At 39.7% G+C, this 27,334-nt stretch overlaps 2 protein-coding genes across 2 annotated transcripts in view; one reads left to right on the top strand and one right to left on the bottom strand.

Moving 5' to 3' along the window:
• Positions 1-9,027: 9,027 nt before the first annotated feature.
• On the top strand, positions 9,028-17,255 carry LOC125762955 (GATA zinc finger domain-containing protein 14-like). Its single transcript, XM_049425616.1, is given in 5 exon segments — positions 9,028-10,235; positions 10,413-10,481; positions 10,571-11,117; positions 12,672-15,503; positions 16,797-17,255. Coding segments are annotated over 5 exon segments (3,633 nt in total). The 5' UTR covers positions 9,028-10,132; the 3' UTR covers positions 16,879-17,255.
• A 1,021-nt stretch (positions 17,256-18,276) lies between these two features.
• Positions 18,277-27,334, bottom strand: part of LOC125762953 (uncharacterized) — a 54,566-nt gene continuing 45,508 nt past the window's right edge. Inside the window, exons 3-6 of the mRNA XM_049425615.1 lie at positions 24,164-24,328; positions 24,015-24,056; positions 23,526-23,821; positions 18,277-23,303 (exon numbers count right to left, since the gene is read on the bottom strand). Coding sequence (XP_049281572.1) covers positions 19,683-23,303; positions 23,526-23,821; positions 24,015-24,045 — 3,948 coding nt within the window. The 5' untranslated portion in view covers positions 24,046-24,056; positions 24,164-24,328 and the 3' untranslated portion in view covers positions 18,277-19,682. The remainder of the gene's footprint in view (positions 23,304-23,525; positions 23,822-24,014; positions 24,057-24,163; positions 24,329-27,334) is intronic.

The following is a 27,334-nucleotide window of genomic DNA, read 5'->3' as shown; positions in this document are numbered from 1 at the left end:
TGCGTCCTCGCCATTCGAAAACATATAAAATTATCTTTTTTCAATCAATTAATATCAAATGGACGTACATTCGTTAAAGAATATGATAAATAATGAATAAAAAAAAGACATTAGAGGCAAGATATCTCTAAATTTTGTTTTAATTTCTTATGTAAACGTCTAACGATTTAGGTTCTGGTTAACTGGCCCATTTTCTCTTACTCTGTGAAAAAAGCGAATTAATCACATCATATTTTGTCTTGCACATTCAGTGCACCTGCACCTTCGCTGCATTCGTGATCTTCGTTCTATCTTTTAAAATCATGTGCCGTGTCATCTATTTTGTTTTGTAGAAGTGCTGCTGATGATTGTTTTTACAGAATTTCAATAACAATTCAAAAATTTGATATTGTTGGTGATAATATACCAGCGTAACAAATATCTTCATTACATGAAAACAATCATTATCATTATTATCATTAAAATTATTTTTCATGTTAAAATATCGTAGACGCGTTGGAAAGGAAAGTCCGTATGATCCACGTGGTGAAGACGACATACTTTGCAATGATCGAACGGCAATAGGTTTTGAAACATGCAAAAAATAATCATATCAATAGAACCACCGCAGCTTGACGATGCTCTTTCACGTTCATTTCAGAACAGTTTTTACAAAGAGGCAAGTACAATCAAGAGAATTTAAAGGGACATCGTGTGTGTGCAATGCATATTGGTCAGGGGGGTGTGAAACAAGAAGTAATGCAGGGTGCAAAATTCATCGTAGTCGTGACGACGGATGCTTGTGGGTACGAGCAGCAAGGCAAGAGGAGGAGCAAATGACCGGCCGAGCAGACGATGAACATTTTCGTGTTCTCGAATGAAGGTTTTTGCTCTTATCGTGAATTTTTGGGACAGCGCGGTCATTTTTAGAGGGTCGGCGTTTTTTTTATATGGAGTTTGGATGAATTTGTGGTCATTTTTGTTGCTAGGGTGGGGCCCGCGGGCCGCATGCGACCCTCGAGGTGGTTTTATGCGGCACGCGAATCTAGCTTTTTAAGAATTAAAAGAGCAAATTACCCGGTTAATACAACACTCAAAAATAAAAAAAAAATTTAATCATAATTCACTTTTCAAAAATACAGCGATGCGTCCGAAAAAGTCCGGATAAAAGCTGCTTTACTACATTCATTATTTACATTTACATTTACTACATTAATGTGGCCCGCCAAGCAGTTTTTGATTTTGAATGTGGCCCGAAGCTCTAAAAGGTTGCTCATCCCTGTTCTACATGACTACACCTCGTTATATACACACTTTGATTATACCCACTTTGCTAATGACGATCGCCCGTCACAACCAAAGTGGGTGTCAGAGCGTAGCTCCGACACTACAGGGTGCACCATAACAGAATTGTTGCGGTCGCAACGTTAGATTTGAATATTTGTTTAAAAATTGTACCTTATCGCATGGGATCGTTGGAAAGGTCGGTTTCACGATACCATCGATAAGAATAAATCATGCATCGCGTAGGTCATGCGAAGGAGGTCTATGGGAAACTTAAACAAGCTTCTCAAGTGCAATAAACAGCTAGGAAAAGGAATGCATGTGCAGCACAATGAGCTGCTTTCAATGTTGGGTGCAATAAAAATGAAATGTTTAGGATAAGGCACCAATGAAAGTGAACACGAGTCAAAAGGGTCGTACACTTACCGTGGTTCAATAATCAACGTTAGGCGTGAAATGCACTTGTATCAAACAATCGCTTTAATTCAGTTGTCCAGAAACAGATCCTAGCCATGTGTTTATTTAGGATGAACATAGAAGAAAAAAGGAAAAGATCAACGCGATCTAACTTACTAATACCACCACAATGCGTATGCGTATACGTATAAATAATACACAAACAATTTCAAACATTGTTAGTGTATAAGGCAAAGAAATTTGTTAATAAAAATAGATTTAATTTAGAACTTGAATGGAGAACGTCTCGACATTCAGTTGAATTTTCTTGATCTCTCCTAAGGCTTTGCTTTGAATCTCACCCGAGTCTTCTGACCCATCCGAAAAGTTGCTATTACCGGATTGTTCCACATTCGCAGTATAGGTTCCTACGTACCGAAAACACTAGCGGGAAGTTTAACGAACAATTGGCGACAGCAACCCCTTTTTGGTCAGAAACTAAACTATCCTGTTTTACGGTTAAACTAGGGACTCGGAAGGCCTCTCCTTCGCGTGGCCTAGCCTGGGTTTGGCCGTTAACAAGAATGGATAAAAATCGTGCCCCGGATGTCGAAGCCCGCGATACGCATGACACCTTCCAGAGCAATGTTAAACAGCAAACAGGAGAGTCCGTCCCCTTGCCTCAGACCCCGGTGAGATTCGAACGATTCCGACAGCATGTTCGATACTCTCACCTTGCAGTGCACCCCAACCATCGTGACCTTTAACAGCCGTACCAGCTTCCCTGGGAATCCGTACTGCTGCATGGTCTTCCATAGTTCGGTCCGACCTATGTTATCGTAGGCCTCCTTAATGTCAACGAGCAGCTGGTGCTCTCGCCACTTCTTGAGGATCTGCCGTAGAGCAATGATTTGGTCGGTGGTCGATTTGCCACCAACAAGGCAATAGGCGCAAGTCTGCAGAAGAGTATTCGGGACAGGATCTTGTAGGCAACATTCAGGACTGTGACGGCTCGGAAGTTAGCACAGTCCAGTCTGTCGTCCTTTTTGTACACTGGTTGTATGACGCCCAGCTTTCACTCGTCCGGTAGTTCTTCCTGGTCCCAAATCCTTATGATCAGCCGATGTATAATGGCGACAATCCTCTCCGGGCCCATCTTGAACAGCTCGGCCACCAGACCATCGCTGCCAGCTGACTTGCATTTCAGCTGTTTGATGGCACTGATGACTTCGTCCAAGGTTGGCGGGGGAACTTCGTGCCTTGGCACTGCTGGCCGTCGTAATACTGCTGTTTTATCCTTCCTGCTTCTGGTTCATTCAGGTGTCGAAGTAGCATTCCCACCTGTCGATCACCTCTCGCTTGTCCGACAGGATACATCCCTCCTCGCTGCCGCACATAGCGGTCGTGGCATTAAAACCGCTTCGTGCCGCATTCAACTTCCTGTAGAACTTACGAGTTCCCCCCTACTGGAATAACTGATGCATCAGCGCTCCGTAACTCCTTTCCGGCACACCTCCTGAAGTACTGCTATTCCGAAAACGTGGTCCCTCACCTTGTCCGAAAAAATGCGGGTACTTCCGGGTGCTGTGAGGGATGTGCAGTTTTATGTCCCAAGCTTTCAATCGTCGGCCTTGTTCAGTAGCGTGGGTTGATATCTTTCAAGGTCTCCACTTTAGACGCCAGACTTTAGAGGTCGTTAAGCCAAGAAGTAGACCCATCTTCCCAAGGGATTCGGGTTTCCCGTATACCCAAGCTCAGATATTTGGAGATATATGTTACCGTTCTATATACCGTGGACGTTTAGACTCGGAGTAGGGTATGGAGAGCCTATATGTATTATCCTTCGAGAGGCTTCAGATCGTGCTGTTGGACTATTGTGGGCTACGTTATGCAGATTGTCTCGGAAAAGGAGGTCGTGGAGTTCCTTGCTGGGGTGGCGTGTTCGTATTCAACGTCCGGGAAGCCGTACACCGTCCGGGACGCCGTTAAACGGGAGAGTCATTGTTCCCCCAGGACCCGGGAGCCTCTTTAAGGATGTGAGCGTTGCTTGTCGAGTGTAGGGACACTCCGTGTGTGTTCGTGATGCACTAACACGGCGTTACCACTACTGATGCACTTGACGTCACTACATATCACGGACACTGAACTACATGGAACTCGATACGCCATGCCAGGAGGAACTTGGTGGGGTCGTCCTTGTCGTGAAGCCTATCGTTGCCTATCCAGTCGTGAGCTGGATTGCGGATTCCCGGGTGTCTTTGTGAAATGTCGGTGGGACGGTGTAACACGGTACTGTGCGAGGTGCTCGACAGAACTGATACTTGCCAGGAGCGCGTGGACGAAGAGATCACCTCAGGGTCACCAGTTTTGGGCCAAAGATGGTAGAGGCGAGGCGTGTTGCTCTTCTTTTCCTACTTTTATTATCCCCTTCACCACACGACCGGGTATTAGGAGCTGGTTTACTACAAGGAACGCAAGAACAATAATTGTGGTATACCTTCGCTTTATATACCGTCGGTGTAGTGTGCCAATCCTACATCCTTCTCACTAAGGGTACTCCTGTCCTGGTTCCGTACTTCCCACTTAACATTTAAACCTGGTACGCATATAAACTACGCCAGGGTCGCCACAAATTAAACCCGTTTCCAAAATGCGTTTAGCAAAGCCATATTATGAGTTCTATTCTGTTTTTCCTACGGGAGTTATCAAGTAGGCATAGCCATTTTTTCAACACGAATAATGTTGAACACTACTGAAACAAAAAAGTTCTAACTAATAAATCAATCGAAGTAGGTAGACATGATGATTTATTTTGTGCAATTATATTCATTAAAGCATAAAGTGAGTGATAAATAAATAATAAGCAAGTGTGTGAATAGTCAAAACATGCTATTTAGTGATTTGCAGGCTCGATGGTACATATGGAATCGGTGCCTTACACGGAAGGACCTGGTATTAATCCCAATCGTCAAGGAAAGCCAGAAATGTCTTCTGAAGTAGCAGAAAAGAAGAAGAAGAGCCACAAAAAAGAAGAAAAAATGCTTTGATTGGGAATATCATTTAGATGAAGAATGGCAATAATTGAAGAATTTTCAATTAATCAACGATATTCTCTAATCGCCACTCTAATAATACCACACGAATCAAGATTGAACATTCAAAATGTTTGCTTTAATTACAAAACGCATGTTTAAGGGCAAAGCTAGGTTTGCTGGGTAAGCTAGTTCTTATATATTTTTTAAATTTAGTTATTTATTAAAGGTTCAACTAACCTATTCATCATCATTCATTAGCAGATGATGGGTCAACTATCATGCTATAAATACTATAATACAGTCAAATAAGACTAAATCTAATGTTCTGTGGTGTGATATTCCTTAGGTTGCGCAATTTAAAATTTAAAACTTTTATTTTTCGTTTTCTTCCTTATTTCCACATTATTTGACGAGGTACAATCATGATTTTTTCGCACGAGATTCTAGAACAAACCATTCGCCTAAGAGAGCTCTAGCATGTCCCAATATAAGGAAAATGCTTTCAATGCTCGTTCAACTCGAATTCACGAAGTTGATGCTACGTTTTAAATCCTGACGTCCATAAACACGTTCCAATGGGTAAATTTTTGAAACAGCTCGTTTGATGGTTGTAGACGCCGTCTTGAAAGTTGCGACTCTAGCAACGCCGTCTAGTCCGAGATGTATTTGGGTTGATGGGTCATACGATTCATTTCATGTCTCGACCCGGAGTCAAGTACATCAGAGTACTCGGAATCGACCTCGACCCGTGGATGCAGCGGGTTCGAGCTGAACTATAAGTTTAACATGTTAACCTCCATCCCGTTGCAAAATAGGCAACTCAACTTTCTGGCAAAAAGCGCTGCCCACCTTCGAGGCCATGTCCCTCAATGACCATTGGCATATGATGGAGCAAGACATCAGCAGCACGGCTGATCGAACGGCCGCGTGACCATTGGAAGGAATGGTTTGATGATGAGTGCAGGCGAGCACTATCCGAGAAGAACGCATCGTGTACCCGCATGCTCCAGCGCGAGACCACGCAGAACGTGGAAGACTACAGACGACTGAGAAGGCAGCAGTCCTGGCTCTTCCAGATCAAGAAGCGCAGCTTCGAAGAGTCGGATGAGGAACTGATGCAGCAGCTATCCCAGTCGGGGGATACTCGTAAGTTCTACAAGATGCTGAATGCGGCACGAGGCGGTTTCACTCCCATGACCGCTATGAGATGTCCTGTCGGACGAGCGAGAGGTGAACGACAGGTGGAAGAGCTACTTCGACAGGCACCTGAACGGAGCAGATGTAGGAGACTGAACCAGGCGTAGTACGCAGGATGACGAAGTGCCCCCGCCATCCTTGGACGAAGTCATCAGTACCATCAAACAGCTGAAATGCAACAAGTCAGCTGGCAGCGATAGTCTAGTGGTCGAACTGTTCAAGATGGGCCCGGAGAGGCTTGCTGTCATTGTGCATCGGTTGATGTAAGGATTTGGGACCAGGAAAATCAACCGGACGAGTGGAAGCTGGGTGTCATACAACCATTGTACAAAAAGGGCGACAGACTGGACTGCGCTAACTTCCGAGCCGTCACAGTCCTGAATGTTGCTTACAAGATCCTGTCCTGAATACTCTTCTGCAGACTTGCGCCTCTTGCCTTGTTGGTGGCAAACCGACCACCGACCAAATCATTACTCTACGGCAGATCCTCAAGAAGTGGCGAGAGCACCAGCTGTTCGTTGACATTAAGGAGGCCTACGATAACATAGGTCGGACCGAACTATGGAAGACCATGTAGCAGTACGGATTCCCAGGGAAGCTGGTACGGCTGTTGAAGGTCACGATGGATGGGGTGCACTGCAAGGTGAGAGTATCGAACATGCTGTCGGAATCGGAATGCAGGACGGACTCTCCTGTTTGCTGTTTAACATTGCTCTGGAAGGCGTCATGCGAAGCGCGGGCTTCGACATCCGGGGAACGATTTTCACCCGTTCTCTTCAATTTCTCGGCTTCGCGGATGACATCGACATCATCGGACGGACATCTGCGGCGGTATGCGACGCGTACAGCTGACTGAAACGCAATGCTGACAGAATTGGATTGAGGATCGATGCGACGAACACAAAGTACATGCTTGCCGGAGGCTCTGACCGTGATAGAGCCCGACTCGGAAACAGAGTATCAGTTGACGGCGACGATCTCCAGGTGGTATAGGAGCTCTGCTACCTTTGTACGATCGTAACTTTGAACAACAACATGAGTAATGTCGAGACCGCCGGGCAATAAACCCAGTGGTGCCGGACTTTTGTAGAGCGAGCGCACACTGCTTACGGGAGCTGGGCCCTTTCCTTCAATAATTAAAGACAAATGTTCTGCCCTTGATTTTAGAGAGAAGAAAGAGAGCCTTTATTCATTTTTTCCTTGCACCGCCATTCGCCCACGACGTGCTGTTTTAGTGATGTTAACAATGTTTATCCCTACTCGTCCTAGATTAAGAGAGTGCGTGATCATTATCGATTAGCTTTCAGCGCCTGAGATCGCAGCGACTAAGCTTGAAGCATCTCTCGCTCTCGCGGCGTCGGGTCTGAAGCATAAGGGAGCTTTCTACTCATTATGCGTTGGCGATTATTATTATTATATATTTATTTTTTAATTGATTATTTTTTACTATTCTTTTTTAATATTTAATTGTTCTAGCGACGACAAGTAGCGAAATCCGAAGGCGCATTGTTCAGTGGAAATCGTGCCTACTACGGGCTCCACAAGTTCCAGCGATCCAGAAGACTCCAACAACACACGAAAGGCAAGATATATCGCACACTGATACGTTCGGTAGTCCTCTATATTGAGTAGAGCGAACAATAAAAGCGTCCGTACACAACGGCTGACGGAACTCAACAGACCTTATTATAATTCAAAATATATGCATGTGAGGTGATCGCATATAAGAAATAAGGTGTATTGAATTGGTAATCCTAACACTCTACGGGTACTAGTCCTGGACTATGCTAACGGAGGACGCCAATGCACTCGCTATTTTCAAACGGCGTGTGCTAAGGACTATCTTAAGGCGGTGTTTGCGACCAGGGCGTGTGGAGAAGGAGATTGAACCACGAGCTAGCTGAGCTGTTTGACGGTGCAGATATCTTGACAGTTGTCAAAGCCGGAAAGATACGATGGCTGGGGCACGTGATGAGGATGCCGGACTCATGCCCCACCAGGAAGGTGGTCGTCAGCGATCCGCTCGGCATGACGCGGAGAAGAGCACAGCGAGCTCGTTGGCTGGATTTGATGGAGTCAAACTTGTCGGAGATCGGATGCAGCCGTGGATGGAGGAATGCAGCCCTGGACCGAGTTTTCTGGAAACGGATTGGGGACCAGGCCATGTCTTCGCGACGTGCTCGACCACGAACAGGCCAGAAATGATGATGATAAAGATAGAACGAGAACGCATGTTCATTTTTGTGGGGATTGACATGGCGTGAATGGTCCCTAGCAACTGACATGACGGTCAACGTGTTAAGGTTCAGTAGTTCCGACCCGAACTCGCTGCACCCACGGGTCGGAGTCGCTTACAGGGAAATACAAATGATAGGATGCGGAGAGTCCACTTTAGGGAATCCCTCAAGCGTATATGCAATACGCGACTATTCATATAGAAACACACAATACTTTAACGAATCACCCAAAATTGTTATGGAATCGCGTTATTGGTCTATGTATGGTAAACGCTAAGGATTGAAGATTAACATAAAACCGACTCGTTGAGAGCGGAATGTAAACTGCGGACTTGGGGATAAAGAATTAGCTTGGATGGATGGGCAGTGGTGTAAGTAATAAAAGCAATAAGCATTTGTATGTTGAAATATACAACATTGTGTTGTCGATAATAAAATACAGAGAACGCTACAATCTCTTCCAAAGCTAAACGCAAAGATTGCAATTGGCTGAAGTTTGGAGCGCGAGGAGGAATTAGATGCCATTGTATGTGCTCTTGTATTGTTTAGTATTTCGTAAACATGATGTAACTCATTTGTCGCCCCAAGCTTGTTCAAAATTTTGTTCAAAAGATTCCGAATTATGAAGCTGGAAGTTTTACGGATATAGGATAGAATAGTTGAACATTTCCGTTCCAATTACACAGTAATATCCCGAGAGCACAACCTCCCCACCCCTTCTCTATTTAATGACATGAGCCATTAGGACAATTAACCTACCAGTTTTGTTCCGTTCTTTTTCAAAAAGAATCCAGTTCCGTTCCGTTCCTATTTTTGTCCAATTTTCCCATCGCTAGTTCTAACGTGCCGACATCTGGTCCAATATAGGACCTGCAAATTTTAACGACTTAAATTTTAATTTAATTTTAACGACTTTCTTTAGCGATGCTGGCTACCGTTTTTTTCAAGAACAATCTCTCCGCGTAGGACGTTCTAGCATCCTTACATAGGGAAAAGTGTTGTCAATGCTCGATCAATTCGAATTCACGTGGTTGATCCGTCAGGAATCTAGGAAAGTGGTAAGATGAATCAACATCTTACATGCATGCAATTTACACAAAACAACTTTTTTAAGTTATATGTTTTAAGTTATAGAAAGAAAAAAATTCTGTTCATTTATTATGATTGATTTTAATTGATTGCAAATATTCCATGGAACTGCGAAATATGTTGTGTCGCCGTAATTTGACCAGAAAAATCCAATCCGCATTATGAAAAGGAAACACCAAGATAATTATGTTTCATTCTGTTCTAAATAAAAATGTTTAAAAGATCGCTTGCATTGTAAAAATTGTAATCTATTAACCGTCTTTTTAAATTACAAAAGCAAAAATAAAAAAAAATCACCACACGCCAGGATTGGTAAATTATATCAGCGGAAAATTCAGCTGATGGTAATAGTTAATTAAAAATATATTAAATGCATAGTCAAAGCCAATCTCCCAAAACCACTTGCTAATACAAATTCTATGATAAGAAATCGATGGCTCAGAAATGTGAAATAAAACATGAATAATTTTCTTTTGTAAAATGTTGTCCAGCTGCTTTCGTATTTGCACTGTATGTTGTGTGTACCGTATCTCGAACTGTGGGAGAGTGCGAGAAAATTTTCCACGCGTTTGCGCAGTTTCTTGTCTACGCCAGCCCTAACTTTATTGGAAATGGCAGCAGCAGTAATGTTATAGATTGTCCATGTTAAATAAGTACAGACATTTTTTCCACATTTCCAACGAGTTGAAAATCCATGTTCGATATTGTGAAGTACAGTGCATTGTTGTTGAACATGTTTTAAAACATTAATCTGTAGTATACCTTCCAGAACGCTGATCGTTTTAAACGAAAACCATCGTCACAAGCATATTTTTATCGTTTGTAATTGTCGAATTGTAATTTGAGTGCGTTGAAAGTGAATAACATATTTTTGTTGGTGTTGAAACTGAATCCAATTGGTCAGTTTTTGCAACAATGTCCAAAATATCGCAAGAAAACAGAAAGTCTTGCTTGTACTTATTTGGACATTGGTTATGGTGTGGTTATGTACTGTTACTGCAAGTGCCCTCCATAAACGGTACGTACTTTTTAGATAAACAATTTTGAAATGCAGCGGGGTCATGATAATCCCTGAATATAATTTAAAATAATTTAATATTTTCTAGAAAAACTGTCATAGCTGCGCTAGTTTTAGTAATAACGATGAATTAAAAGTGTACATTTTGTGACAAGAAGCTTTTTTTTACTTTTACAGGTGCATATGGAAATGTTGTGTCTCTACCAGGGGAGTGCCGAGATGTGAATGGCAAAAAAGTGGAACAAGGTGAAAGGAAATAAGAACAATAAGGCAATGTTTCCTGATATTCGTAACAGTGTTTTATAAATATACCATATTCTCTGTATCGTTGATAGATGCACATTATGTGCCGCCAGGATCGGATACCTGTCGATTGTGTTTATGTGACAATGGCCATCCAAAGGCGTGCAAAGCAGTGCTTTGCTCACCGCCTCACGATTGTAAATCCTTTCAAATTGGTAGTTCTTGCTGTGAGTTCATCTGTTTGGATGACACAATAGGCAATACAGCAGATAAAAACTACGATGTCGGCATGTGACTAGTAGCTACTGGAGTGATCGTAACATTTTCGTTAACCTTGCTTTTCTTCGTTATCAGTCGCTTAAGGCATCGTAAAAGTCGTGCCCAAGAAGGGCGCGAAGTCATCGATGATCCTAACCAACGCAATTTGGTAAATAACGTAGGGTACATGGGAGGCAGCATTGGTTATCTAGGTGGGGGGACGATGAACATGGATTATTCATATGTAGACCATGCTGTCGCTCCACACTACCAACTTTGGAAACCTCCTGGGGCGTATTACACGAGGGGTGAAGCTCCTCCTCCTTATGAAGAGGCCATAGCTATCGCTCATGCAGAGTCGTTAAGTTCGTGTACTGTAAGGTAAGGAAATATTTCCCTATCTGTTTATATGTAATATCGAAAAATGTGTTTTAATAATTGTAAAGAAATTGGAAATCTTTGTTTTACACTGATGGTTATTTTTAATTAAACTTTAATTCACAATTATTATTGTTCTTGTATGACAGACTTGGAGATCTTTGCATGGGATTTCTGGCTTTGCATTACTTAAAATAACTTGTAGCTGGTTAGTCGATTAAGCGTACGGGGAAACAATCCGGATGAGATTTAGTCTTTAGGAGCACTCTGTCATGTAAAAGACTGGCAGCAATACCATATTACTAACCTTTCCAAAGCATTTGTTGACTTCCTTAAAACATTTGTTGAGTTGTTCTTTGTTTTATTAACTGTTTGCAGTTCACACACGGTTGTTCTCATAGTAATGGTTTATTCTCTTCGAAATGATTAACAGTAAAATGTCAATTTTTCAAAAAAATTTGATACCTTTCCAAAAAGGTAGGTTTTTAGTATTTTTTTTCTTGTAATTAGTGATTATATGGTACTACCATCTGAGTACCATATAATTTTCTTAAGTATTGAAAGCAAGATATTACAGGAGAACAGTTAATTTTATGAATAGTTTTCGTCAATGTAGCGAAAACAAGTTTGCCCAAGGGGCAGCTTTAAACAGACACTCTTGTTTGTCAATTATATCAAATATATAGGGACGGATAATGGGGTACACAAACTAAACAGATGATTGAGGTGTCAAGGTTGCTAGGACCCCACACTTTTCGTTAAAATTATCTGTAGCTGAATAGACAGGCTCGTCATATATGGAGGCTCCGGTGAAAGAAAGACCCTGGAGCGGCCTGGTGGCGTATGTGATAAACGGCGCAGTTCCACACGACATGACATGGGTATCAAATCACATCCGGACCATCTCCCCGTAGTTACTGCTGATTATCCAGCTACGTGGTAAAAATATGTCTAGTAAGCCAGAAATGGCCGGCACTACCTAAGGGGTTGTTAAGCCAGGAAGAGAGAGAGAGGTGATAGAAAGTTTGTAAAGATGTGTGCATTAGAGTATCGTACACACTCATAATAGTTAGAAAAGCACTCTTTAAAAGAAACCACTTCCTCTCTGTTTGAGTTCCTTTGCAGGATATCGGTGTGGGCAAAAAATCACCTTTCTTTGGTTAGCAGTTTTGAAAATGGTTCACCACCGGGTCGAATTAAAGTTTGTTTAGCTTCCTCCAAACTCCATCACTGTAAATACAGTTAGTCTCCAAGATACACGGTACCTCTTATACCGATACCGAGTATTCCTAATATTATGTGAACTGTTGTACTGTTGTTTTGGGTTTTGGTAGTTGTCATTGGAATTTTACATTAGCTTCCAAAATGTACCAACCATATGAACACAATCAATCTCATACCTCATAATATTTGTGAAAAATTACGACTGTACGAATGAAGATTAGGATTTAAATAAGGAATACACTAAACGGTGAACAACATTCAAAGGACGATAAAACTATGCATATTTCTAGTGAAGTTTATTTGACAATTTTGTCTCTTTTTGTGTCGTTTTAGTGTCGCTACATCTACAGGACGAAATTATCCACTCGGAGTTGTGCAAGATTCTGATGCTGCACCAAATATAACGGCGAATACTACGAATTTAATAAGCATTAACATTAATGGTACAGGACATGGCGGAAATGTAACGGAAATCGGCGGTGTGGATAGCAACATGGGGGCACGTAGTGTGGCCACTATCACTAATGAAGACTCGCCATTCGTGACATCCAGCAATAACCGTGTTAGCGGTGTTAATGGACGCTCAACCCTTTTAAACGGAGGAGATAGGCATAGTAGCGAGACAAACGAAGACACATCGATGACAATTTACAATCATCATCCATCGAATCTTTTACACCAGAACGATGTAATCGATGTTAACGATGGTCTCTGTGAAAATGTTAATTTAAGTAGCAATCATCATTGCACTGGAAGCAACACGATTTCTTTCAGTAGCGTGGGGTCAGACCTGTGTATGAATTCTAGCTGCGAGCTGAACATTAATGCTCATCAGTGCAACTTTACGCATCATCAAGTCACTGTGGCTGCTGTTAACGTTAGTTCCGGGGAATTTGGTGAAACAGGAGTACATAGAGTAGGAATAAAAGAGGACCATTGTTCTTCCATGTTTCAAAATCCGAACCGTCTATCAGATGGTGTCGATAAATTTATTGATGCTAGTCATCACCGCCATTGTCAGCAAACAGTTACTGGAAACTGTGGAGACGAAAGCTCACAATTACCCGCTTCTTCTCAATCTCCAATTTCACAGTCGTTGATGCAATCCGTCCCGGTACCAGCAATGTTCAACGATGATATGATAAGCGACAGTAAGTTTAGCAATTATTCGGATAAATCCACTGATGTGATCAAAAACCGAATAACGGGGAAAAAATACCATCGCACTATTCCACGCCATTTCTCTGTGGTTGATCCTATAATAAATCCAATCAAGACCAACTTTTTGGCAGCAGGGACAGCAGCTACTGCCACCACCCCCACGGATTCTTCAGCATCATTTACTCTAGTGCAACAAGATCGTGTGTCTGGGGATGTGAGAGATAAGCAAACTTTGCAACGGACGCCTACGAAAGGGGCGGCAGACGTAACAACATCGCCAAACATGATTTTGGCATCAGCAAATGGAAACACAACAGTAGCAAACCGGAAAGTTTGTCAATGTCCAATACAGCATAAAGCCTTGACGGGTTATCAGTCAACAACTGCTGGAAGATCTTCGGCCATATCATCAATTCATGGCGATGATAGCTATCGTAGTCTACGGCCAACATCAAAAGATATCCTACAAAATCGTGGTGATAGCTGCAACAAGCAAACATCAAGTCATGGTGATCATGCCATGGTTGCGAGCAAAAGAAGCAATGGACTAGGTACGATGCGAGAAAATTATGGCACGGAAAGAACTCCACTAAAGAGAGCCAGTGAACCAGTGGGGCTAATGAATCAGCGGTTCCATGAAAAAGAACATCGTAAAACAGCTTCATCGTTCTCTGACGCTACTATAGGTACTGGTGGCAACAGGGTTAAGGCTAAACTACAACCGAATTATCAACATCGTACTCACTCAGATCACAGTTCACATATCGCTGCATCGGAACGCAAGGTGACTACACAATTGCCATTGGATGAGCTAATGTCTACCCGATTGACAACTAGGCCCGGGATAGAGAGTGAAGATCGGCCTCATTCTGTACTGAAAAAATCTTCGTTAAATACGAACATGAATAATGAAGCTAACAGTGGTTTACACAATCCCATTCTACCCCCGAAGGCTAAAAAGCAGCAGCATCAACAGTCTCGCCAAAATCAAGCATATAATAAAAACATAGCACCTGGAAATCATCAACTGCACGATGGTAGTTTAGTACATCAGAAAATCTTGTCTCTTCCTGAAAAGCCTAACGATGGTAACAATGGAGGTGGAAACAAATTGCGGGAACTACGAAAGTCGCCCATGCACATAACCCATGACACAGGTGGAGTGCTGAAGGTGTGCAACAACAATGTCATGTCAAGTGGATTCTCAAATTCGCTACCCAGACACTCGTTTGCTGCTATACGAAATTATGAAAGGAAACAGCGCAATGATAATTTGTTTTTTAACAATTTTGGCAAGGGTACGAAACAACACAGGCCCGATGGTGTAGACAGTGAATTATTACAAGAAAAAGTATTATACGATAGTAATACGATGCCGAAAAATATTCCAAATCATAATGGGCGCAAGACAAGCCTAGTTACGGAAGCAGTAAATCACATACCCCCCATCATAAACATTCCAGTTACATCACACAGTGCAACGTCTTTTGGAAGAAACGCAAATTCCAACAATCAAAGTACCAATAACGTGAATTGCTCCAATACTGCAAATACTACAGCAGCAGAAAATAGTAATCATTCGTCAGTTGTACACGGTTCGGCGCAAATCGCATTACAAGCCGCTACATTGCCCAATAGCACTAATGGTGGAAGTAGGAATAATGATGATGGAGGGACCAACAGTAATTCAATCAAACAACCGATTCTTCTGCCATTGCCCGTATTAATGACAACCATCACAAACTGTGCCAATCCGCGGGAACACATGCTACCGAATGACAACAGTCTTGATGAGGATTACTTAAGCGAGTGTGAAAATTGCAAATCGTCCGCTAACAACATGCGCTACTATCTCGATCTAGAAGATGGTAGTAAAACTTGTGCTCCCATACAGGAAACGATGACACTGCAAAGGAAAATACCAGACGCTGCAGAGGAGGTAGAACAAAATTATTATCGCGTATCTTCGACATTGCCGACTAATACCAGCAAACGAAATGTACCGTAAGTATGATTTACTAATGCTATCATCATAACATAGAAATTGTAAACTTGCTTTATGTATTTAGATTCATGTTCGATTTGTGAGTAATTGTAGGTGCTATTTTTGATCTCTCTGATTGGGCCTGGGAAAAAAACGAAGAACAGATAGTACTAAACATACAAAACAAAACACCCTGTCATATCTGCATCTCATTTGCAGCTTTGATGCTGTCCTCAATGGCGGTACCGACTTTTACAGACTTTACTAAGGTATAGTTCACATGTTCACAGAGTTGTTTTATTCGACAATTTTGTTGACTCTTTCAGCAAGTTACTGAATAGTATAGAAGATGGCGTTGACTTGTTGAGCAAAACTGTTAAGCAACACTTGCAGTTTGCGAATCTAAAACCACTGCATTAAATTCTCTTCATTAAATGCTCAATGAAATCATATGCTTTCATATTCAAATACAGATAACACCAAAGTCTTATAAAGTCGCGGCCCATCTGACAGTTGTTTGTACTTCCAAAATCCTTTCCTTAGGCATCCCTTATTGTCCTTAGAAATTTTATTCTTTTTGAGCATTTTTGAATAAAATATGTTTGAAAAAATATCATCTGGAGTTGAACCATACACCAAGGAACAGAAAATAACCGATGATTAACATATTTTCCCCATAAAAAAAGAGCTCAATGTTTAGGTCATATGGCCATTACTCACTGTTTTTCGGTATCGCTAAAGAGAGAAAAGCTTATCATTTCGGTTTTCATTGCTAAGAACTTGATACCAAGGATAAAAAACACCTCGGCAAGGTTATCCAGAATGATTTGACCGTTTGTCGAGTGAAAGTCCGTTGTATTTAGATGGCCACTATGCCTAATGAGAAGAAAGAATCCAAACTGAATTTTCAGGCTCATTTTTAACCGTCAATAGAATTTTCTTTTTTTTTGCTCGGTTGGAACGGCCTGGCCGTATCAAGACTTATTTTACCACGTAGCACGATAGTCAGTCCATGCTACGGGGGGACGGGTCCGGATGGGATTTGAACCCGGTCCTGCCGTGTGGACAGGCGCCGTTTTTCACATGCACCACCGGGCCGCCCCATCAATAGAATATTTGATTTTGGTAAAATGCAAACCCCCTGCAAATCCAAAACCAAGTTGTTTTAGAAACAACAGTTGTTTTGTAATGATAATGTAACAGTTACATAGAGTAGACCGTACCGCTTGGTAGCTAATATTTTAAAAGAATATACTGAGGAAATTAAAATAAGAAAGAAACTAACAATGTGTTTCCATTCATTCTACTTTTAGGCTTGTCAACAAGGATCGAGTAGCATGGTTTTCTACTATACCGGCTAGTTCGTCCTCGGACGATGAGGAAGTATGTGAATGAATTCGCTAACGCGGTAAATTTGTTCAATGGCACATTTAGCCGTGTCTGAAAATATATTGTAGTAGTAACCAACGAAAAAGGATGCAATGGAATCGCATCTTTACTAACAAACATAAAATCTTCAATGCGTGGAAATATTTAGAATATAAATAGTATTTAAAGTCGATAAAAGTATGTTGAAAAATCAGCACATGAATTCAAATCCATAATAAAACAGATATAGAATTAATTTTCAACATTGTAATCGACTGCCATAAAACTCAAACAATGATCGCATGGATTCTCCGTAATCTGACAAGTTGGTGTATATCTATTTTTGTCAAAATTCTAACTCGTGGAACCAGGAAAATAAATGATAATGTAAAAAAATTAACAAACTTGTTTTCAATTTCTGGTGCGCTTACGTGTTGACAGTATATCATTTTATTACAATACTAAACTTGCATTAAGCATTTTTTATAGATGAAGCTGAGGAGATGGTGTATTCGACTGCCGGTAGCAATTACTGATTATCCGGCTACGTGCAAGAAATAAATCTAGCAAACCAGTAATCGCCGGTGTGATGTTAGAGGTCGTTAAGGCAAGACCAGAGAGAAAGAGAGATTAAGCTGAGAGATTTAATAAAATTTCTACGGTTCAATAGTACAGCTATTCAGAATAGCTGGAATCAGAATGTTATGTGTATATCAGGTATCAGGTGTAATGGTAATATACCAATGGCAAAAATTGTCACGACTCTCCCCGTTGTGTTTTGCGTGGGGTAGAGAATCGTGACATTTTTTATATTGTCACTGTCACATTGGTATATACTGTCCTGTTTGTGTGAAACATGTGTATATGTAGTATGGTGTTCGAGGAAGAGAGCATGCGTTTTTGTTTTTTTATTATTTTTTATTTTATTACATGATTACGGCTTTTGCCGTATTGTCAGCCACAGACAGCTGAGGTAATTACAATTTTCGCAAGGCATTTCCTCCTTGTAATTTGCCATATCCCGGGCATGCTCGGTTGTGGTTCTGGGGTTTTTGTACTGCTGTAATTATGAGCGAGGAAAAGATTTGAACGCATATTTAATTTCAATTAGATAATTACCGGTGCATTTGGTTCGTCTTCGTTACAAGCAAACTATTGGGTAAAATATCGAACATAATTAGGAGTGAGTTTATTTTACGTACACCGAAATACCTTGCATGCTTATACAACATGCTCTGCCCGAGTTCGAATCTCAACGCGATCTTTTTTTTCGTGGGTTATTCCACTACGCCGGTTAGTATAATTACATTTAAATTGGAGTGTTTTGAAGTTGGAAGTATGCATCTTTTCGGAAAATCATGTCAATTGTTGTTGGTGCGCTAAAATCCACAAATCATCACTATTTTTTAGGTTTTGACTTGGTAAATGTTGACAGCAATAACCGATCATGCGAGTTGATAATTAAGGACGATCTGGCGAATTTTATGGTAATTACCATAAACCATAAACCTATTTAAACAGAAGTCGCAGTGTGTGACGTCACAAAATGCCTATGATTGCGAGCTAGCAAGATATGGAATTTAGAGCAGAATACACGCTATTTTGTTCATTTTAGCCCCACCCGGTTTATTTGGGTCGCGCCATAGCTCTTGTTGAATAAACAACCATTAACTGCTCAATACTGCTTAAGTTCCCGTGTGGTGACAAAATTAATTTCCTCCCCCGAAATACAACACATATTTTTTTAAGGCAAAGCTAGCTTTTGCGGGCTCATCAAATATGATATGATATTTCAGTCAAATATGATATTTGTTTACCCGTAAACTCTATGATATTTTGCTCTTGTTTAATGAAGCATTTCGAATGTCGCTTATTTGGATGCCTGCTTAGCCGTGGTAATGAGAAGGCGAATCTCAAGGCCAAACGATTCTCTGATCCAAACATGTCGCTGAGGGCAATTCCCCCTCACAACTTTGCTCGCATTCCACTGCAGGATTCAGCGTTCTCATTTCCAATCTGAGATCAATCTCGATCAATCTTCGATCCAGATATTTTATTTATTTAAACCCATTGAAACTGTATCTCACATAATTAAATGCCTTAATAAGAATAATAGGTTATAATACTTACCTCAACTTACCGTAATCATAAGAAGTAAAAAACCTCTTATATTATACAAAAAAAAAATATTGCATTTCATTTAATGTATTTTAAAGTTATGTTTTACACCAAAGTGCTACCAATTTAGTATATATGAAAATGGTACCACTTTTGGAGTTTTGAAAGATATACAAACGCTGCTTTTTGTACTGTCAACAAATTTTTAATTTAAAATCTTTATAAAATTGTTCAGTTACAGATGGTAGAATGATTATTACGGAGTTTAAATAATTTATGAAATATTATCTATAATGTAATATAATATATAAATATGTATGTATATATATAACAAGTTGCAAAGTTCCAGGTTAAATTTTTCATTCCTTCCGTTAGCTTAAACACAACTTCCCTAAGCTGTGAGATTGTCTTTGCTTCTAGATTTGTTTTAATATTATATACGATAAATATGGCCGGATTATTTATTACACAACAAAAACTAATCATAAAAGCTAGCATCTGCCTTCAAAAATCCTGTCCATGCACTTGAATCATCCTGTTTCGTTAGCACCATGGCTTATTGCTGCATACTTGGCTATTACTGTGTTAACATTATTTGAGTACGGTTTTTTTAAAATGTTGGTTTTTTGTGATTTTGTTATTTCAACCACACATTGATAACTGAAGTTTTACGTTGGTCTATATTACACAAACGTACAAACGAGTAATTTAGCTTAGCCCCATCTCGCTGCTAAAGAGTAAAGCGATTTTAGAAGTTCGAGTGCACGGGTATCGGAATTATGAGCGGAATGATATTTGTTTTTGTTTGATGAAGGATAGCCTAGCGAACTTGAGAGATCTTTTGGCAAACGCTGTGAAACGATAAACGGTTTTTTAAGTTCGGCAGACGTATCAGATTCTAAAGACTCTACGGATCTGTTTTCTGTATCAATGGCGTCAACCGTAGTTTGAATTGTCGTAGAGCTAACGTTATCCGATGTTTCTGAAGTTGGGTTTACTGCTAATGTAGGGGTTGCGGTGGGTTCCGTGATCGTAGTAAATATCGTTGAACTACTATCAGCCGTGGTTTGCATTACTGTGGACGGATATGGGGTCGTAGTAGGTTGAGTCTCATGTGTATCGTCGTAGCCATAAGCCCATCTGCCTTGGGTAGTGACAGTGTTCGGTAAGTAGCTTGTTTGGCCCTCACCGGAGGAGTAATACATTTTCGTTGTAGCTTCCGTGGTTAGAAAATCGTTTCCTTTCGACCATTCCTCACTGTTGAAACGTTCTTGACTTTCTCGCTCTTCACTATTGCTGCCACCGTTTGAGCCCCTTAACATTTTTGCATAGTTTTCTGTCGTTGCCGCTATATTCGGAGTGGTTGATTTAACAGGAACACCATCGTACAACAGATTTGAATCTCTGCTGTACCCAATTTCTTTACCACGACGATGATCTGAATCCCGGGTCTGGCTATCGGACAGGATACGCAGCTCGTCAGCACTTTCAGGATTCATTACGCCTCCAATGTTGATTAAAGCCTCTAGCAAAGCTTTGCGTGATTCTTCGTTCGTATTTGTTGGACTATCGTCACAAGTACGTATCAGAAGAAGAATCAATCTTCGCATCGATTTATCCTTATCGGCCATTTTGATTGCTGTCATAAGATTATCCGCTTGAACATCGTTCAGATCGCCAAACATTTCATTTGCCTTCTTTTGCATAAACGTAGCATTTTCGCGCAGGTTTTCGCTCATCAAATGTGTGTAATTATCTCCCTTCGCTACTTTAGATGTGGTAGCACCCGGCTCAAGCAACGTCCCGTTCCAACCATAATGGCGCGGAATATGTATCGCTGGTGTATGTGCTGCTGTTGGTTTAGGTTTTTCAAGCTCCATAAGCTCGTCATTAATAGTTAATGGATCAAAAAATACAGTATAAGACATCGTAGTACGAGACGATGGCACTATCCCGTTAGCCTCCGGTTGTAGATTGATGAACGGCTGAACAGTAACGGTAGGCGTCTTGTTTACTGATGTGCTAAATGTTTCCCTCGTTGTAGGATTGTCCCTAAAATTATGCAAACTAATGACGCTATACTTGTTTCTTTCGTATATTGGGCGATTGTTTTGGCTGGACAGGATCGATTCGCTTTGTGCACGTTGTAATTGTTCGTCATCCTCTAGTATCAGTGATGTTTTTGGTCTAATTTCCATGGAAAACCGACTGTTTGATAATATCGGCGGTTTTAGTATAGATTGCGGGGCTGGTATCGGCTCAGTTACGAATTTAGTTGTTGATGATGTTGGTAGAACGCTAGAAATTGTTGGCGTATTCGTATCCACTTGATTGTTGTACGATGACGTGCTTGTCGTTACATCTCCCAGCTTGATTTCTTTGCCCTCTGAACTTGTATGTTCTGCAAAACGGTTTGAATAGCTGTAGGAAGCCGGTGTTCCTAGTTCACTATTAACTTCGTCGGCAAGTTGATTACGACTGTTAGTTATGAATTTGATAGATAAACTTTTACCTTGCTTTCTTGACACATCTTCTGGTTTACCCGTCACTTCATTATGATCGGTATTATAGTCAGTTGTTGTCGTTGGAATAGTTGATGTATCGAAAACCGTTGTTTCATTTTCTGTAGGATTAGCGGTGGTGGTGGATGTCGCTAAGTCGGAGAAGTCTAGCACTTCAAAATTTTCTGCATTTTGCAAATTGGCATGTTGGATAGCCTTATCAATAGGTGAATACGTAGTAGTTTCCAGCAGACTAGTCCCAAATTCGTTAATAGCAGACCGCTCAGACGTAACCAATTTGCTGGTCGATTGCGTTCCTGGGGCTTTCGGGCGAATTTCAGTCAATATGCGCCGAAATGTCACGGGATCTTGTAGGTAGGCAGACAATGCGTGAGTAAAAATTTGTGCCAGTTCACGGATTTGTGTTGAATTTGACATTCCAAACACAGGATACCTTGAAGATTGACCTTCCAGATCGTGTTCCATTTGCGAATCCATGTAGAACTCCGTTTCCAAGTGATCGTGACCGTGTACATCGTCAATATGGTTTCCATTGTTTTGGTTATTTCTCGACTGAAACAGACGATCGTATTCATTCAATGTAGTACGCGTAAGGAGCGAGCGATGGCCAACATCAACGTTGGGCTTACGATCAGTCACAATGCGCATCCTTCTGTAACGCTCGACGTTCGGACCATCTCCTAATGGATGCTGCAAAAACTCGAATGAAGCTTTTACTGGCGACGCAATCGTAGAGAACGTAATGGACTGGCCATTGAATGTGTTGGTGGACGCACTACCCATCACATCATCTATGGTTCGTTTCACTGAATTGCCACTGCTTGTAGATTCATCAATTTTTAGATTTTTGATAGTTTGCATAATTTCCATGGCATGATCCATTATCGACTCTTCATCAGTGGTGGTACCCTCTCGCCGTATTGGTTGAGCGAATTGGTTGCTGAAGCTGTGGGATTCGACGGTTCCACCGTTGCTGAAACCATTGATTGCAGTGGCCTTTGTCGTGACCATGGCATCCTCCGTTAATGCCCCCACCGTCGTTGTTCTCGTACTGGTAGTGAACGTGGGTACTGTTGGAGTGTAAAATTGCGTAACTTTGCTGTTTAAATTCAGTTTTCGTGCAGTTGTGTAAGGCATGTAGTTCATCGCGTGCCTATTGCTGCTGCTGCTGCTGCTGCTGCTGCTGCTGCTATTCTCTTCTCTACCATCTTTTGACAATACCGAAAGATAATCACGATGTGAATCTTCCAAATTGGACTCAACTCCTTTTAATTTGTTGACGTTAGTTTGATCTTTAATCAGTTGTTCTTGTGCGTAATACGTGTTGAACATTTTCTTTGCTATCGAGGTGAAAGATGCACTTTGTGCAGTGTCTTGTATTTCATCCGCTGCATTTAGTTGGTCGATTTTACCTTTTGTAGTTTCATCATTTCTATTTAAACTATCGGGAACAAATCCGATTGATTCTGCGGAGATGGTTCTATCGATACGTCTGTTCAATTCAAGCCTATGACGAGTCGGTATTTTGGCAGTGCGATGAGCATTTGTGCTTCCTAACAACAAACGTTTATCTTGAATGCTTAGTGTAAGTCTTTCATCACTTTGATTGATAGGTTGGGGTACGGGATGCTTGCTTTGTAAACGTGCACGTTTGGCTTGAGTTAGCATTTCGGTACTTTCGGCGAAATGGTTCGGTGTTGCAGCGCAATCCACTTTGAACCACCAGTCACAAATTAAATCAAGCTGCCTAAAGATCGTACCGTTTGGACAAAGAAACGAGATCTTCTTTCCATCATCGCATATATGGAACACCTTTAAAAGAAATAAAAAACCAAAGAAAATAAGATTTTTAAAATCTAAACCTTTAACAACAACGTATAACCAAATGAGATTCAAATCTTTTGTTTGTAAATAGACCAAAAACCTTTTACAAAAATAAATGACAAACGATTGTGTTTTGGTTTGTAAAAAGCCCAATAGATCAGTACGGATATGTGGTCGTTACAAATATTTTATATTCTTATATATACTGACCTGGCAACGCGTTTCCAAATCGGCAAAGTAACCATTTCCATGACTTTTACAGTCAAAAATGGTTTTTGGAATATGCGTAAGAACCGGAAAATCAATGCCTGGCCGGCCAACCAAACCTTGGTAACTGTTCATCTCAACACCAGGAAACGAATTAGCTACAGTTCCACCGTCGTTCTCCTGCACCAATGCACTTCGAGGAGCTCGTCGCGATGGCACATGAAAGAGGTTGCGCTGCATGGTTTTAGAGTTGCCTTCGATCGATGTAAGTACGGATATCATTACAAAAACCGGACACACTTGTTCAACGATAGAAGCAATAAAATGAGAAAAAAAGGCTTATAAAATTTTGATCAACTGTGCTTCAGCAAAAAATGTATTATATTGATGTATATCAAAATTATAATGAATATTGAATATAACATATTGCAAAAAAACACATTTTCACTGAAGTCTAGAAAAGAATGACCTCAAAATTATACAATTACTTACCTAGGTGTATGAATAATGAACAGGGGCTCATTTTGGTGGAAGCTTGGAAAAGAAATTAAAACAAAAGTTAATAGTGTATAAACGTAGCAATAATCTGATTTTATTATTTAAAACACATGATCATAGTATCATAAAAAGTTATTACTTACCTTTTGCTCGTATCAAATCAAATAGAAGCGTACTGTAGAAAAACAACCGTTAGCAGTGTAGAATATTTGGGTTTAGATGTATGTAACGTTTTCTGTTATGTTTATAGTTTTCCATGTACAAAACTATATTTTACTGGAACTCATTATTATGGAATTGTTTGAAGCCTGAGGAAAAAAAATTGTACTCTTTAGTTTTTTTTGTTAACTAATAAAAAGGTAATTTTTAAATAAGATTAGTTAGTTAGTGTTTTATTTATTGCAAATAACCAATTTTTTTGATGTTCTAATAACATAGTCGGAAATGCACAACCCAACAATGCAAACTTTGGTTCAAATTACGAATTTACTATTTCTTCGTTATACGATGCTACTTAATTTAAAAAGTGTAGCTGTAACCATCAAGTGAACGTCATTTTTTCGTCTCAAGTTGAAAGTTTTGTGAATGTGTTTGGACTTTTTTATATTGAACTCTCACTCAGCATGAAACACATGGATTTATGCAAAAAAAAATCCTTTTGATCTAATCAAGTGATTATGTTTTAAATTTGAGCGGTTGGTGTTTAATTTCCCTCTTTTTATTTTAAATGGCGTTCTTAAATTTTTGGCGTGATCCAATATGTTTGAAAACTGTTTTAAGAATTTTTACTGTAATTTCACTTTGTATCTAGATAAAATTTTGCACATAATATTAAAATGTCAAATGATAGAGCATTTTTGTTAAATAAAAATTTCTAGAAACTTTTTTGTACGCAAGCTACAGTCGGTTATATACCGACGTAATAGTAATGTCTTGATTTCAATCCGCTATGAACCGCGATGTTCACAGTCATCTCCAAATCGATCTCGAGTAATCTTTTTCGCAGCACAGACAATTTCTGCCTAGAGCTGACCTCTCTCACAGCCTTCCATCCAATCCAACAAGACCAATTATTACGTTAGATTCAGAAATCGAGTGCACGGCATTCGACCCTACCACGACGTCCTCTACCGAGTAGTCTGGGAACTTGCTGGTTTTTATTATTGTTTATGTAAGCTCTACCATTGTTACAGTACATAATTAGCAGTTGGTTTTGTGAGTTCGTGTCAGCTAAATTTTATCTAATAAATAAAATGAATAACGTAATCAAGACGATATTCCACATTTATACACCAGATAGATTTTTTTTGTTTAAAGATTCATTTAATTACATTACTAACTATAATTATATGACAATATCGTTGAGAGGACAAAACGATCTAAACATAACAGACATTGTAATAGAAGGATATCTTACATCGTTTGTACTGCGTAATTTTTTATATATACTAATATTTTACACATATTCTTTCGATAGCTTTGAATTCTGCACATTTTTCCCTTTTTGAAATTTCTAACTAGCAGTTGGTAGTTTTTGTTTAAATTAATTCTAGTTCATCATCCCAATTATGTAAAATTAATAGTCATTCTGAGCACGAACAAATGAAATTTAAACACGATAATGTGTGGGCGGTGGTGGTGTTTGTAATAAACGGCGCCGGTCTACACGGCAGGACCGGGTTCAAATCCCTACGTAGCTCTACGCAATACGAATCAGAACGATGAACAAATATTCGCTAATTATTGCTATTTTACATTCAAATTTGCTTTACAACAATAACAAGTAACAAATAATTAAACAAATAATTTTTTTTGTATAATTTTTATTTTTTTTTAATTTTCAATTTTAATTTCTATCATGTTCAATAATATATATTAATATATATAATTCAATATATAAAACTAAATTTTTTTTAATGTGTTTCAAACAGTTAGGTTTTTTACGTTCACTGAAAATATTTGATGGATATTTGGATGGATTTAAATAATAGCAAACATTTAAATTATTAAATATAAAACTTGTACAATTTCTTATCACTATCATTTTTGCTACTGAAGAATAGGCTAACAGGAAAACAGCTTAACTATAGGATAAGAAAAAAATTAGTTGATGATGAACACGTTTCTGCTACGATATTTAAAGGAATATAAAGGTAAAGCAATAATCTAATTCAATCTAGGCATTAAATCCATTCCATCCATTCATTCATGCCAGTAAATTTGTCATAGCGAACATTAAAAGCTGGACTTGGTGAAAACAATATCTGAAAAAGAATCGTTTAACGGTTGTAAAATTAATAATAGCAAAATTTTATTCTTTTTACGACAATAAAAATCTTTTACTTAACCGATTGTAAAACAACTCAGTTCTTTAGAAAACCTAATGAAAAGCAAGCCCGATTTGATGGGATTGGTTGTGTATGCACAATAAATTGAGCATTGTTTTCAAATTTTCATGAGCTATGCGATCAGTGAGCCCAACCAAACAGAATGTAGCGGTGGATGAAGCTGTGATCAAATCAAGGGTACAAAAGAAGAAGCTTACTTATGGCAGACTTCCATTGCAAAGAGTCTGTGAAAGCAAATGTTGCATGCAGCAAGATTGAATCTTAATGCAAAGTGTTATCGAAACACGGGCCCTTTAAAAAAAGTTGCATCAAAACATCATGAGCCTCACAGTCATGCCATGTTTCATGGGAATTTCTGTCTTTCCTCTGTTTATTGCACTGTACTAGCTGGTGTGGTAAGAAGCATTGGAAAGGCAGATGGTGTGAACGGGATTCAAGCGAAGCACAATTTTCTGTTTGTATGGTAATACGTTACCAAACCATCTTCATTCTTTTGGGTTCGTTCCCTCGCGGCAATAAGAGAAATAGTAGTGAATTAAACAACAGATGCAATCATTGAGAAACTCAAAAGCGACCGTTGTTGCAAAATAGTAACCACGTGGAAAAAATGTACGATTATGTGGCTAGATATTGCCATTAAAACAATACGACACGAGTTCATATCGAAAGAACTAATGTCTGCATTTATTTTCATTTCCCGCATGATTTCAAAACAAACTTAAGAACACACAGTGATGAAAGTAAAAATACTATCAGTGATAAATGTCATATAAATATCGATATATTTGATGTTAGGAAATATGTTTTTATTTGTACAATATATTTGTCAACGATTAGAATAGAGAATACCCTCGTTGGCATTTTGAAATATTTCCAAACATACAAAGCTTTATAACATAAAAGTTATGAAACACAAAAACAAAAAAATAAATAAATAACAAAATTGTATATATATGCGATGAAATG

Source organism: Anopheles funestus, chromosome 2RL (genome assembly GCF_943734845.2).
Source record: "Anopheles funestus chromosome 2RL, idAnoFuneDA-416_04, whole genome shotgun sequence".
Taxonomy (NCBI): domain Eukaryota; kingdom Metazoa; phylum Arthropoda; class Insecta; order Diptera; family Culicidae; genus Anopheles; species Anopheles funestus.
Note: the sequence above shows the minus strand (reverse complement) of the source record. Positions and strands in the feature narration are given on the sequence as shown.